The sequence below is a fragment of the Nanorana parkeri genome, unplaced genomic scaffold (genome assembly GCF_000935625.1).
Source record: "Nanorana parkeri isolate BGI_ZX_2015 unplaced genomic scaffold, ASM93562v1 scaffold1432, whole genome shotgun sequence".
Taxonomy (NCBI): domain Eukaryota; kingdom Metazoa; phylum Chordata; class Amphibia; order Anura; family Dicroglossidae; genus Nanorana; species Nanorana parkeri.
Genome location: NW_017307700.1, coordinates 247,633 through 263,504, shown reverse-complemented (window position 1 = coordinate 263,504; position 15,872 = coordinate 247,633). Strand labels below are relative to the sequence as shown.

At 42.5% G+C, this 15,872-nt stretch overlaps 1 protein-coding gene across 1 annotated transcript in view; it reads right to left on the bottom strand.

The window, feature by feature from the left end:
* CUNH9orf84 (chromosome unknown C9orf84 homolog) overlaps nucleotides 1-15,240 on the bottom strand; it is a 100,760-nt gene extending 85,520 nt beyond the window's left edge. Inside the window, exons 1-5 of the mRNA XM_018569949.1 lie at nucleotides 15,196-15,240; nucleotides 12,497-12,626; nucleotides 11,245-11,344; nucleotides 9,967-10,115; nucleotides 6,951-7,113 (exon numbers count right to left, since the gene is read on the bottom strand). Of these exons, the coding sequence (XP_018425451.1) occupies nucleotides 6,951-7,113; nucleotides 9,967-10,115; nucleotides 11,245-11,344; nucleotides 12,497-12,626; nucleotides 15,196-15,240 (587 nt within the window). The remainder of the gene's footprint in view (nucleotides 1-6,950; nucleotides 7,114-9,966; nucleotides 10,116-11,244; nucleotides 11,345-12,496; nucleotides 12,627-15,195) is intronic.
* Between the last annotated feature and the right edge of the window lie 632 nt (nucleotides 15,241-15,872).

Sequence of the window (15,872 nt, the reverse complement as noted above, 5' to 3'; positions counted from 1 at the left end):
TATCAAAATCAGCCTCAAGATGGAGCTGAAGAGAAAACCTCTCTATTTACAGCAACCTAGACTGTATTTTCTTTGGTAAAACTCCCAGCATCCTTCTACTCAAAGAAAATGAAACAAGGGCATTTTAACAGTTCAGCCTCCATGTTAGGACTGAGGAGAAGAGAATCTACTGCCATCCACAGCATGTGTCTGGAGGAAAGATCCCATTTCCCTCTTAGGCAGCATCGCTGGTATAGATGGACTTGTTTTCCTCTATATATTTCTTGTTTTCCTCTATATACTGTATGTATTGTGGTATTGTGTGGCAATCCCCCTGTAGAATTCGGTGTTATGATCACCTGAGACGTGTCAGGAAGCAAGGGTTTGTGAGGACTATGCTTGGGATCCTGGAACTGGGAGGTTTCAAGGTGATTCAGGAGGGAAGATGAGATCCCCAGTCCTGGGTCCAGGCTTTAGCAATGGCCAGCACTCGATGATTGCACAGGTGTGCACAGCCATTAAGAAAAGGATGCTGGCCAGGGGAATTGGCTCCTGCTGGGAAAGAGGAACAGACCGTGTTCAGGTGTCAGGAGAACACCCCCAGAAGTCAGAGAGGAGTCAGGTAGTGAGTGTGCTGGAGGCACACTAGGACAGCCAGGGAGGCTGGGAGAGAACTGGTGAGGCTAGAAGAGCCGTGAGCCTGAGGTGCCACCAGTATCAGCGTGGGTCAGCACTTCAAAGAGGACCAGTGGGTCAGAAGTGCTACTGTTTAAAGTAGAAGCCAGGAGGCTGCTATTGTGTTGTTTTGAAGCCTCGCAAGAATGTTATGTTGAACGACCCCAGCGAGGGTATCCAATATATATATATATACATATACATACAATTTCTGAGCTGTCACTGTATTTACGTGTTTCATATAATGATTGTTTCCATGTTTTTTCCCACCAGTTTCAGCCCATCCTATAATGTTAACAAAGTATCAAGATTTCACTCAGTCTGGCTTATTGCAGAATAGGAGGATTTAGCTAAATGTCAAGCTATACCCAGGCCACACTGCAATGTATAGTGGGGACAGAACAAGCGTCAACAGACGTTATGCTAGAAAATAAGGTGATAGTATTGTCACAAATAACTTATAAAAAGCCACTTTGAACAAAAAATTCCAGAAACAGCTTACCATTGTACAGGGCTGGGACTGCCATCAAAAATTAATCTCCTCTCTTCCCCTTTCTCTGTGGTTTTATTTAGAGAAAAAAGGATTGGTTTACTAAAGAAGTAGCACATGTTCACTTTTGAATTTTCACTTTGCAAAGTGAATTTTCACTAGGCATAGTGAATGAGGTGAGGATGTGCTGACTTTAATTATCCAGCAAGCAAAAATCCAGTTTTGTTTTCTTTATTTCTCCTGCACATGATCAGGTATTCTTTACAAACATAATTTTCCCTAAAGCTAAGCTAAGCTAAGTTAAGTATTCCTTTGCAACAAAACATGCTTTACTTTAGTAAATCAATTCCCTGTGTTTGACGGAAACAATTGGTACTGTGCTGTCACTTTAGAAAAACCTAGAATTCTTTATGTATCATTCCTGTGCCATTGATGCACATTGTATTAAATAATTATTTGTTAAACACAAATACAGCATATAATATTTTTTGGAAACCCTAAGGGCCCGTTTACACTTATTGCGGTGACCAGTAGATCAGCAATAAGGAACAAAGAAAACATGTGCCCTGTTAAAACCACAAAACGGGTGTGATGTGCACTGCGCTGAAAAAAAACAGAGATGCTGCATTTATTCTATTACTGAGTTTGGAAGAAACTTTTCAGTTAAAATACACAGTTAAACGGACCTTCACACTCAGAAATCAGATTCCACCAATGCATCCCTCTATGTATGATGATTAATAATAACATTAACATGTCAGGTGTAAAATGCTGTGATTTTGAAATACTTACACTTGCAGAGCATTTACTTCCTGCTTTAAAAGGGCAAAATGACTTCAGTTTGCCAAAGTAATGCACACTGGGATTGTCTTGTCATCAGCAGAGCATTGCTGGGAAATCTCATCTGTAATCTCACAAGATTTCAGGGAAAGGCACTTTCCTCCCCTGAGATGATGTGCATGGTCACATGTCCTAGTCACATGTGCCAGAATTCCAGGAGAGTTCCAGGAAGTAAAATGAGATCCAGTAACCTGCCCTTAGTAAACATGGCCACTGTCAGAGGACACGGGGGAAGAAAAGATAAATAAGGTATGCAAAGAATACAAAGCTGGCAATTATCTAGAAGTATGTGTTTGTAGATTGTCATTACTAAACATTTCTAAAGGTGTGTTTGTTGTTATTTTGAACATATGGGCAAAGGTCCACTTTAACATTTGTTTCTTGCAAAGAAAAATTATCTGTCCTGTAAAACAGAAAGTATAACAGAGCCTCAGAGTGCCACAGCATGTATAAAGATCAGGGCATGCAGTTTTGTGTGTTCCATAATCATTGGGCCTCCTCTGTCTCCATATATTATACAGCACATATACATAACATGGCATTTCAGGGAAGAGTTGGATGGTATATCGGTAGAAAAACATACAACTGTATACAAAAGAGCAGAAGAGATTTTGTGATAACCAGACATAAAGAACAGCCAACAGACCAGAGGCAGTAAAGATTTACAAGCAAGAAACTGTACAGATGTTTACCCAAGCTGGAGCAGTTTGTCTAATGGCCTGTCATATTAAACATTGTACATGCTAAACATAGTTCCAGTAATGTTTACTTGCAAATATTTCACTGCAGCATACCTCTTCTTTATTCTGAAGCAAACGATGGAATTCTTCCAACAAGAAATCTGCCTCCAAGTCTTTCTCTAAGACTGTGTCCATTCTACAAATTGACATTAAGTAGTAGGGTAATATGGAATGGCCACTGTTTTTGCTAGTTACATAAGACATGATTCGTTTCTGCAACTCTAATCTATAGCGATTAATGGCTAAGAGCAGTGATCTGTTCTAGACAGGTAGAGCAAACCCTTGTGGTGTAAGCTACACAAGTAGCATGTAGTAGTGATTCACTGCACACTCTTGCAGAATTAATATCTACTTACTGCATTTATACCACAGTAAGCTTTTTGTTTCTTTGTTCAGTTAGTAGTTTTAAGAATTAAGTAGTAGAAAAAAATCTTCATGTATCCTAGGGTCTCTTTCTTCTGTATGTACCACAACATTCTGTGCAGAACTCTTTTAAAAAAAAAAGAACATCAGGTAAGTAAAAGCTAACCTTTGCAGCGGGGCTACTTTTGCATTGCAAGGGTTAACTGCTCATTTTTCTCTAGTGGATGGAAAAAGGAAGATACACTCACCTGATCCCTGGTCCTGCCTTGGTGAGTGCCTATCTCCCCCCTCCCCTTCGGCTGTGACAGGTGAATGGACTGCATTAGACCTGATGATGTCAGCAGGACTTAGACCGCATGAGCCCAGGGGAAAATAGGCTGCAGGGACCAGTCCAGCAACCCAGCAGGATCAAGAATCAGGTGAGTATTTTTTTTTTTGGAGCCCCTAGAGACAAACAAGGAGTTAGCCCCGCTGCAAGGGTTAACTTTTTTACATTCCTGGAGTTCCTCTTTAAAATGTTTTGCATAGGAGCCTGCTTTTATCCACATCAGAACAGCTTTTATCCCCACAAGACTATAGGAATACAAAAGCAGCTTGAAGAAGGTCAAATGCAGCTCAGAAGCAGCTTAACTGCAGTTTAAATGTATCATGATTTCTTAATGATCTCAGAAGCGTCTCAAACTGATGTCCAAAGCAAGCTCACTAACACAGACCAAACCCAATTGACTCTGTCCTGACTAGTGAACTATAACATGATTTACACTTTCTTTGGCATACTTAGGCCTTGTTTAGATTGGTGGCAGGTTCCCCTTCCCTCTCAAAAGTGATGCAGTTGCTTTTCACAGGGTGGTAGAGCAGCAGCTGCCCAGCATTCAGGAGGTGATCCTGCCCCCTTCTGAATGCCATTTTTTCCTTTGCATTCCAGAGGGAATTTTTTATTGAACTACCATGCCGCAACTGCGTGCCAAGTGTGTGGCACACAGTTGTGGCGCCTGCCAAACACGACATGCTGTATCATTTTTGTCATGCCTGCAGCAATGTATATAGCACTGTCTGACCACAATGCTAACATTGCAGAAGGCAGGGAGCAGTGAAGCCCAAGATCCACCTCCTGATGTTACTGCCCCTCATCTGTCCATCTAAACAAGGCAACTGTTCTATTCACAACTCTAAAAAAACAGAAATCATTTTGTCTGCTAAGTAAACCGCTAACACCAACATACTAATTAATATAGATAAAGCATCCCTGAGCACGCTCTGCAAGTGGTTAAATATAACTGAAGGGAAATGCTAAACAATTTCTGTCAACTGTGTAAATATATACACACAAGCTGTAAATTGTTTACGATGTAAACTCTATTTAGAACACACAGTGCATATACAGTGGCTCTATTGTGTAATTCTTAAGGAAGCCAGTGTTAAATGTGCACTAAAATGCTAAAACCTTAAAACTTGTAAACTAAAAAGGATTGACTGTGTTTAGGATAACATCAGAGTGAGCAGCTTATATAAAGAATTACTTTATGAGATATGCCGGGGCCATAGGAAGGGCGAGGCGATTGAGGCACTCGCCTTGGGCACAGCTGTGAGGGGGCACAGCCAGCCTGGCTGCACCCCCTTCACTCCTGTTGCCATGGCGAGCCCAGGATGCCATGGCAACAGGGGTGCCAGGCGGCCAACACAGGGCGGCAGGGAGTAGAGGAGTGGCACAGCCTGCAGCTTCTCCTTAGATCCCCGCTGCTCTCCCTCTGCCTGTATGGGCAGAGGTAGCGGGCATCAGAGGAGAAATGGAACGCTGAAGCCGGCGGGGGGGGCAGAGGAGGGAGCTGTCAATTCAGGAGGATGGCTGATCGGTGAGGAGAGAGAGAGCCACCAGGATCTGACAGCGGGCGACTCTCACACTCCCTTTACCGACCGGCCATCCTGAAGTGACAGCGCTCCCTAACACACACACCCCCCCCCATCAGATCCCTGGGCTGGCTTCAGCGCTGCGTTTCTCCTCAGATCCCCTCTGCCCATACAGGCGGGGCAGAGCAGCAGGGATTCAAAAAATAGTTGCAGGCTGTGCCTCCCCTCTGTGCGTGTGCGAGCGGCTCAGGATGGAGAGCGGGATGTTCGGTAAATATGTGTGATATTTACCGAACCTCTGTGTGCGGAGTAAACACTGGAGTGATAAAGTGATCACTCCAGTGTATGTAAACAACTGAGGACACATATTAACATCACTTCCTATTCATTAACGAATTTCTGAATGGGTAGTAGCACTCACTATACAGGCTTCTATCTATTCATAACTGGATGATGGTAAATATTTTACTATCATCAGTTTCTGAATGAATGGGAAGCCTCTGTACTCAGTGCTTCCCATTCATTGAGTGCTGGGGCTTTCAAAAGGGAAATATCAAGGGTCTGTTTAGATCCCTGATATTTCCCCTAAGCCTCCGACAGTAAAAAAAATAAAAATAAAATAAATAATAAAACAAGTAATAGTTATCAAAATAAATAGAAAAAAGGAAAAAAAAACAAAACACACAACCTGGAGGCGGGGTGCATGACACCAAATGCCCGTTGCTTTTGTTGTCTCTGACGTATTTTGGTAAAAAGCTAAAGACTTTTGCACCTGTCATAACACCTTTTTTGGTGTTAGCTCTTTTTTGGGTCACAGGAATAAATGTACTAATGTCCTCCTGTGACCCAAAACTCAGCATAGAGGGGGCTATGGCCTGCAGAGCTGCATTGCAGCTGGGAAGGATCCTGTCAATATTGTCAGGATCCACCCTGCTACCTTAACTGACTGCTGGCTCTTCCTCTCTAGAGGCAGAACCAGTTGTGCCCGCCCCCTCCCCTGTCTGTCCCTCCAAAGAACACTGGAGGAATAGAGAGGGGAGAAGTGAATCCCTGCAGGGAGCGGTGACTGACAGTCATTTCTCTCTACAGGGAGAAGCCGTGAGCTCAGCGGTATGTGATCACTCATTTCTCAATCAAGTGTATGACAGCTGCAGTGTCACATGTCAGCTCTAACTATGGGGATTAGTGCATTCCACTCTCCCCATAATTCTTACTGAAAAATGGCCTGGCCAGGAAGGGGGTGAAACACTATGGCCTTTAAGTGGTTAAAGAAAACCTGAGCTCTTGCAGAGGAAAGCAACATGTTCACTTTAACCACTTCAGCTCTTGTACTACCTATGTACCCTTTATGGACCAGAACAATTTTTGCATTTCCACTGTGAGCCTTGTGTGTACATTTTATTCTATTATTTGTTTCAGCTTAAAACTACACTGAAATGATTCTGGTCCAAAGCAATGGAAAAGTTATCTGCAAATGAAAAAACGTTTTTCACATTTTCTTGTGACATTGAAAAATGTAACAAACTAAATTAATTAAAACGATTAAAAAAATAATATTCATAGTAAAAAAATATCAGTAGCAAATTAATCACTAAGGGGAGAAGGGGAAGAAGTTAATTGCTCCACTGCTGCTCTGTTCAGCCCCTGGGAGCAAGGAAAGGAAATGCTGTGTAGGCTCCCGACATTCTAGTCTGAACTCACACAGAACTTACAGTCGCACTCTCTCCCCCACTCCCTTGTGACAGCGCTGCACCAATCACGGTGTTGGCAATGTTCTTCAAATTCTTTGCCTGACCAGATAGAGGAAGTTAAATTGGAGCTACTTTGCTGTGAATTAGCTATGCAACAGGGCAAAGGGGGCAATTCCAGATATAATTAATTCTTAATTTGCTGCCCAATACTATATTCTGCCATTCTGAATTAATTAACCCTTAACTGTCTCAATACTTGCATGTAAAAGAGAAATACGTCTTAGAAGATACTTTCAGAAACATTTTGGGCAATGGCATACCTACCTGAAAAGTAATTCCTTAGTAGGAAGGGTCTCTTTCCATTCTAGGAGAGGATCCTGCACAGGAATTGTTTTCAGCCTTTTTAGCAAAGTGGACAGGCTAGGCAGATGTTGTCTAAATTGCAAGAGACAATCTACAAATACAGCTTCTTCTGGTAACAAATTATCTAAAAAGAAAAGTCAGTGAAATAGCATGTACATTTTAAAAAAACAACTCTCAGCTTAAAGCAGTATTAAACTTGTTTTCAATAAAGAATCCAGATCTAATACATATAAAGTGCTCAGCAAACTATTTCTTTATATTTTTGCCCAAGCACTTACAGTCATCATATTTCCAAACAGCTCTAACTCTCTTAGCTCAGCTTCCCGCAGTCCAGTATAAGATCACAAGGGACAGAGCAGTCTCCAGCAGCTATTTGCATGAGGAGGGAGGAACAGGGAGCAGGAGAGTCACTTGCCTTGCTGTTCCTGTGTGTTTGTGGAGACACACACAGCTTACTAGCACACACATGGGTGGCTCCATAGGACCCTGCAAAGAAAGAAGCCACCCTACAACAGGATTTAAGGGTCTGTGCTCCGACAACCAGCTGATTCTGCAGAAAACTAACACTTTTTAATATGAAGGAGCAGTATCCTTTGTATGTGATTTAAGCAGCATTTGAAATAGCTTAAAAAAATATCACTTTAAATATTTGTATCTAGTATATTTACCAAATTCTAAATGTTTTAGCTGCCAAAGGATTTCTAAATCTGTGCAATCTTGTGATTCACTAACCTGTGCCACACTTTATAGGCAAGAAGATCACTTTGCTGTTTCCTGGTCAAAGTATTTGTGAACACACTACCAACAATGCATATCATTGTTTTGAACTAAAATTGCATTTACAACTGTAAAAAATAACTATTCAACTTTATTTTATTCTTTATTTGGTGGTCACATGAGCGCACATCCTCCCTTCTCTTCTCTGGTCATGTACGGTGCTTTTTTTATGCACAAATGTCTTGAGTTGCATTTACAATGTGCTTTAGATGCCATTAAAAATGGTGCACCAATGAACGCATGTTACCGTGAGTTGTGGTAAAATATAGAATTTACCTTAACACACAGATCTGAAGCTAGCCTTAAAGGCATAGTCTGGCTTTAAAAAAATTAACAATTGCGCACATGGTATTATAAAAAATGCACAATTATTATTTTTTTTACATTTGAACCTGTAAAGCATTGCAACTGCAATCAGTGGATCGTGGGTGCACAGTACGGACCTTCGGTTATGGGATTGGAGGAAGTAATCAAGGGACTACAAGTACGGTGATGCCATTGAGCCCCATGAGTCCCTCTGCTGTGGTGGCAGATGAGTAGGGCTTGAAAAATTTTAGAGTGTTGCTGGGGGGTTTATTTTTTACTATATAATGAAAAAAGTACCGAAAAATTCGAAAAAAAAAACCTGTTTCCCTACATTATGTTAAAAGTCATTTATTCTTTCCACTGATTCTTACCCATATTTTGGGTAAAATATAAAAGACGGGGTCACGTCTCACGTGAAAACTGAAAACTCACTTGTTTGACTGTTGAAGGGGATCCTGTGAGACCCCGAAACGTTGTTTAGAGTGTTCTATGTGCAACTAGTACGTTAATAAACACGTACTGAACTTGCTTTTGAGTGTCGGTGTTCATCCTTCACTGATATTTTGTCAGAAGCCACCCGCTGACATCTGCTGCACCCACCGTTTATATTGGAGCAGCGGCTCTGAGTGTGATGGGTAAAATTGCACGCGCACGCAAAATCGCAAAAAACTACCACAAGGAAAATTGGCCTTAGGCGACGCTTTAAACGCTTTTGCTGCTCATCAGTTAAGGGCCCATTCACACTGCGCGATTCACAAATCGTGCGTTTGTCGCGCGATTTGCATTTTGCACGATATCGCGCGATTTGTTGCGTGATATTGCGCAAATGCTTGCATTGAGCAAGCGAGAATCGCGGCAAAATCCGCTCCAAAAAGGGTCCTGCTGTAGCGACACACGACCCGCGACAGCAGGACCCTTTGCCCCATTGCAAAGCATTGAAGAGCGATATCGCGCGGTAAATAGCCGCGATATCGCGGGAATTACCACGCGATAAATCGCTCAATGCGAACGGGGCCTTAGTGTTATCAGTGATTGTTGGCCCTAAAATGATTGCTCACACTGCGACGTTCGCGGTGATATGTAACATGTGAATCGTTTTCGCACTTAGGCGCTCCCAAAGCATGTTTGCATGTGTATGTGAGAGGCGGGGGACTTAAAGAAAAATTGTGTTTCTTAAATTTTTTTATTACTTTGTTTACACTTAACTTTATTGCTATAACATGGGGGGCTAAGAAGCCCCCTATGTAATACCCAATTTACATGACAGGTCCTCTTTATGGAGGAAGAGAAGCTGATGAAGCATAAATCTGCTTCGTCAGCATTTCCCCAGCTTCTGAAGCTGGAGAGTAACAGCGAAATGCGGACGTGATGTAATATACATCACTTCCTGCATTTGGGGACTGGAGAGGAGGTAAGAGGGAGTTCGTGTACCGATCTCCCTTTGATCTCCTGTCACAGAGGAGCCGTGCCGATCCTGGCCGCATCGGGCACAGCGGATCTCAGGACCGTCAACAGCAGTGACAGCTGCTGCTAATACAAACAATCTGGCGTCTCTCTCTGTTAAGCTACGGCTCCGGTGTCCTCTCGTCGGAGACTGTTCACTTTTCAAGGGAATTTTCAGTTTGCAAGGGAATGTTCCCTTAGCTTAGTGAATGAGGTGAAGCTCTACTGACTCCCATCATCCAATACTTTTTTTATTGTCCTTGCACGTGAATTGCAAAGTGAATTTGAAACACCTTTACTAAGCTAATGGAAATTTCCCTTGCAAAGTGAGCAGTCAATTTGGCTTTAGTAAATCAACCCATAATGTTTTGTGACATTATTGGTTGATTTACGGAGAAAGTATAAATCAACTGGCTGAGGTGCATCGGACAATAAAGTCATGCAAATTTACCTTCTGTGTCACTGGATGGGAGAGTTTTCCAGCATTCATCAGTATGTGAAGCTTCACCTGCACCACTCTCACTGACAGAGCACACGTCCTCTTGGTCTATCTGAGAACAAGGATTTGAACTGGGAACTATAGCCAAAGCCTCTTCTTTTCTGTAAAAGTGGAAACTTATTTACAAGCTATTTATTAATAGTCACTTCAGGAGTGTCCAAAACAGAAATAGAGAAAGGCACGAACAGTTGTTTTTTCTAAAAAGGCTGTAGAAAAATTCCAAACGTTTGCTACCACTCAAAAACCTCTACCTAGTTTTTAATCAGTGTTAATAAAATGGTAAAAATATATTGTATGACCCGTTACAAGGCATGAACTACTCAGAATTTAATTGCCAATTTATATCATGCTACCTTGCTTACTGTATGAAAAAAAAATAATAAAGAAATCATGAGATTTTCAGATCTTTTGGAACCCTGCTACAGTACTGGGTCCAACTGATTACACATATATGTGCAGGAGATACACAACAAAGATAAAAACAGTATTTTATTTAAACTGTTTATTATAAACAGTGGTTTTGCAGTTAGGGTTTACACTTACTTTAAGCAGAAGAGAGAATGTTTTTTTGACAGAGAGGACAACAGGTTTAAAACAGACATGAAAGAGGCCATCTACTTCTAACTGAAGCAATATATGTCTATGGACCTTGCATTAAATGTTATTATGTTAAGGGTTTTAGACTGCCGGAGCCCAAGGGAGAAGAGGCTGTGGGGACTGCTCTTGCAGTAATTAGGTAGCTGGTGGAAGCCAAAATCAGGTAAGTAATGCTGGCCACAGACCTTACAACCATTGCAAGACTTTTGTCTTGCGATGGTTGTGAGGTAATTAAAAAAACGTACGATATGCCTATCTCGGACAGGCATATCGTACTTGCGATGATCACAAGCCCGCCCCACTGAGGGGCGGGCTTCCGATGACCGCAATGCTAAACGGGCAGTGTGCGCTTGCGCACACCGGCCCGTGCGGCACTTATCTTACGAACATGCCACACATGTGCGCACACCGGCCCGTGCGGCATTTATCTTACGAACATGCCACACATGTTTCGAACATGTTCCTAAGATAAAATAAAAAATATAGTGATGAAACTACTTTCGTTACATACATATTGGCCTACAAAATGTTCCCTGTATATACATGAAATAGATTAGAGGGCTATTTATGACTATGCTAACAGCATGATAATAAATCTAAAATAATAACTACACAGAGTATTTCTGTACATACCTTTCCAGAAAGTCATCAAAGGAAGTATATGTGTAGGAAGTGTATGTTTTCCACATATCTATCAATAAGTCCTCTTCTTGTATCTGGCAGGTTGGAATAGCTAGAAAGGTAACATTAAAATAGCAGACAGAAATATAGTCAGTGTTTTTTAATGAGGACCATACATTAAAAATTACAGCCACATCCTAACAGTAAACCAGGGATGTCCAAACTGCGGCCCTCCAGCTGTGGTGGAACTACGAATCCCATGAGGCTTTGCAAGATTCTCACAGCCACAGACATGACTCCCGGAGAGAGATGCTTCATGGGATTTGTAGGTTTCACCACAGCTGGAGGGCTGGACATCCCTGCAGTAAACCTACATAGTCCTGTCCATTCTATGCTGTTGATTTTAAAGTGGCAATAAAGAATACCAAAATGCTAAGGCCTACCCTCTACCTGAGCATTTTCCTGATTGTTCAGGAAGGGGGATGGCTTATCAGTTGAGTTCATATGAGCAACATTTCCCTGTTTGCTTCTGATATAATGCATGTGTCCCCAATCTTAACCAGTTCATCACTCAGGACGCATTCACACCATGTCTGGATCATCTCCAGACCAGACCAGATTGTTTCCAGACCCAAAATGCATTCTAATGTATCCCTACACTACTTCTGGCCTCTGTTTACACTGGCGCAGTCCATTCCAGACCAGACCAGACCAGACCAGAATAATACTGCTTGTCTCCTTTTGTCTGGTCTGGAATGCACTGAAACTGCGGGCAGGTTCACACCATTTTTCGGACCACATCTGGTCAGGAAAATGATGTGAACCTGCCCTAATATCTGTATATCTCTTATGAACTAGAGCAATTGTTACATTTCCACTGCACACCTGCTTATTCGGTAACAACTTTGTCATTACATAAGATAAGAAAACGTGTTTCGAGAACAAACTAGGTTTTCTTTTGGCATTGCATTCTTTTGCATTTTTTTTCCATGTCATCAATAGAAGTAAAGACATAAAAAAATTAAAACATGCATTACATTTTTTTGACCAGAGTAAGTTTAAAAAAAGTATTTTTGCTGTAAATAAAACCTGAGGAAAGTGATGTACAGGAAATTCATTGCAGCGATTCGTAATGTGTGACACACAATTATAAGAATACGTTGTTCATGATATGTTTTCCCCTTCTACTGCAGACTGGAAGAAGTCTAAAACATATTGGAACAGTAGGCAAATACAAAACAAACAAAAAACAAAGAAAACATACATCTCTTCCACGGTCTTCTGTATGTGTCATTTACAAAAACTTTGGTATGGAAATAATCTTCTTCCTGTAGAATCTCATTGGGAAATGGAATATGCATCCAAGAGATGGCAAGTTTTTGTTTCATGACATTCTAAATGACAAAAAAAATAAAGAAGATTATATTTATATTGTATATTCTCCCTGTGATTGTGTGCATTTGTAAAAAGAAAACTTATGATTATAGAAAAAGAAGTTTGTTAGCTTCCTCTTAAATTGGCCTTTGCATATACTTGTGTCTATAACTGTGGTAAGGATGTTAGACAGTAAGCTAATTTGTGGCCATGGACTGATATGGAAGGCTCACAGTGCTGTAGAATGTAATGTAACAACATACTCTAAATCCATGGTTTTTAAGTGGCGGGTCGTGACTCAAAAGTGGGTCGCAACCACGTATTCAGTGGGTCGCTGCGTGCCTTACGCTGTGCTAGGTGAGAGGCTGCTCAGCCTCCTCCTAGCACAGCACTGTCGGTTCTCATGCTGAGCATCCATTAAAAATTTGCTGCCAAGCACTGAGTGTCAGCTTGAGGTGGGGTGGGCCGGGGTATGGCCATGAGGGAGCTCCATCCATATGTGCGTTGCTTATAGATCCTTTGCGTGCCCTGTAGAGGTGACTGGACTGGAGTGGCATCACATTCTGGCTCTCGGCACCTCTGCAGGGCACGCAAGGCAGCTGTACAAGCAATGCAAATATGGATGAAGCTCCGTCACAGCACAGCAGCCCCCAGTGAACCCCAGGGTGAGGATCCACTCCAGTTCTCCTAGGGTAAGGAGACTGGGTCCATATAAAAAAAGGAAAAAAACATTTATTTTTTTTTGAGTGCGTATGTGAGAATGTCTGAGTGTGAGAAATTGTGTCTGTGGTTGTGTGTGTGTGTCTGTCAGTGTTTTTAAGGGCCCATTCACAGTAGTACAGCGTGATAATCACGTAGCCCCGTGCCATTACTGCACTGTACCATGTAAATCACGCCTACTGCACGTTCTGGTGGGGGGAGATGCATTGCATTGCCATTTATTTGAATGGTACCCCAAACTTACCTCCCACCCACAGTTCGATCGCCTGCAACGGATCATGTGGTATCACAATGTCATGTGTTCCAGTGCGGTGCGACTTAAATGACCAAGGACGAATTTGGGTCCTGAGGTTACACAGGTTGAGAACCACTGCTCTAAATTATTTAAAAAATACCCAGGGGTAAAAGGGATAGTTGCATAAAGCTTGATTGTGTTAGCATGGGGAACGTGAGAGAACCATGCAAAGTTAGGTGTGAACCCAGCAGGAATTCCAAGAACCCCAAACATTTTGCCAAACTATATTTAGGTCTACGTCATCCAAATCTTGTTATTTTTCTGTAGACTAATTTGTAAGCTATTGTTAAAAAAGTACATGGGTAACTAGGCCCTGCCATGGGGGACAAGTGCCAATGCAAAAACATTTTTAGAAAAAAAAAAACATTAAGCGGGGAAAGGGTCTTTTAATGAGGCTTAAAAGACAATGTTAAAAATATACAAAACATTCAAATAATATGCTTGGGGGATGCCTTAAAGCTACTTGTGATATTAGGGAGCAGTACAATGTTGTCCCTAATCACCCCGAGCTTAGGGTTGCCGCCTGTCCGGGATTCACCCGGACAGTACAGGTTTTGAGTCCTGTATGTGCTGTGTCCGGGTTTCATTCCAGCTGAAACTCGGACACAAGATGTCATGATGTCAAGCGGACAGGGGCAACCACAGGATCCTGGTGTTCCAACTTGAATGCATGGAGGAGGCACGGGACATGGAGGGATGCTGGAAATTGGGGAGCAAGGAGGTTTCTGAAACACAGGGCGCAGTGTTGAAGGGCACACTCCCCTGACTGTCTCTCCTCTTTCTCTCCCCTGGCTGTCTCTCCTCGCCCTCTTCCCTGGTTGTCTCTCTTCGCTCTTTCCCCGGCTGTCTTTCCTCACCCTCTCCCCTGGCTGTCTCTTCTTGGTCTCTCTCCTGGCTGTCTCTCCTCGCTCTTTTCCCTGGCTGTCTCTCCTCGCTCTCTCCCCTGGCTGTCTCTCCTCTCTCTTGTCTTCCTTCATATTCCCCCCCCCCCAAAAAAAAAGAGTGTTCAGGCTTCACATAAAGAAAAGTTGGCAACCCTAAGCGAGCGCAACACCAAAACCGCAACAGTGGGCACTGTGTTTTTAGTCACACAAAGATCTCTCTGTGACGTGCTCAGCGATACAGAGCGCAGCAGCACTTGTCACTTACATTACTCACATAACAGACGCAGTCCTCGGTGCCAGGGAAGCGGTGAGGGAGCGTGGCTGCAGCTTCACATCCAATCAGAAAGCCAGGTGGGTGGCCACATGACCACCTGCTAGGCTCCCTGCTTCATTACTGCACCCACTGCTGGAAGGGGTAAGAAGAGATGGGGATGCCTCAGGTCTGTGTATGCAACGCATGCCTATGCCCAGGACATTTGCTCATCCCTAGTAATATTAAAAGCTAATTATATCCTGGAACTGACCCAGCAGGTGCTAAACTGTTACACGAGATGTTGCAATGGATTGGCAGAAGAAATGCCTCTTTCAAACAAGAGGATTATGGAAGTCTTGTTACTGAACTCAGTCTCATTCCTGTACAATTCCAAACATACCTCTAATGTAAGAACCAGCAAAGAGACCATTCCTTACCTCAAAAGCATAGTCCAGAGAAAGAAACTTAAACGCTGGGAACATTGCTTTGCTCATTTTTTCAAGATAAAGTTGCCTAGAAGTAACCAAGAGATGTATTAGCTAAACAGAGTCTCTTTCTACAACAACAGTTTTTTATGTGTATTGTTAATCTTAAAATGATATTGTAAAATTGGTCGTAAAATAAGATTAACAATAATACCTTTCCCTCAGTTTCAATCAAGGTCTGAATAAACAAGACCAGTAAGAAGCATCAGTGTGAGAACAGCAACAGATTCACACCCATATGCTAGCAACTCTTAGGCCTCGTTCACTCAGGCGGAAATGGGGGGAGTAAAAATGGTAGCAGTGCGACTGCACAGTGCTGCATACATTCGGGCAGCTGTAAAGCTTTGCATCTTGGCAAAAAATATACAGCATGTTGCATTTGACAGGCGCTTATCAAATGTGACAATTGGAATGAATGGGACCTCACTGCAAGCGTGTGGCTACACGGTTGCGGTGCAGTATTTTGATAGAAAATCCCATTGTGAGTGGAAAAAATGCATTCATGAGGTGGCAGTATCACCTCCTGAACGGCGGGCAACCGCTGCTCCACCACCCAAGAAAAAGTGATCCACCGTGGATGGAGACGACTGCCCATGTGAATGAGGCCTTAAGGGTTCACTTAGAAGTTA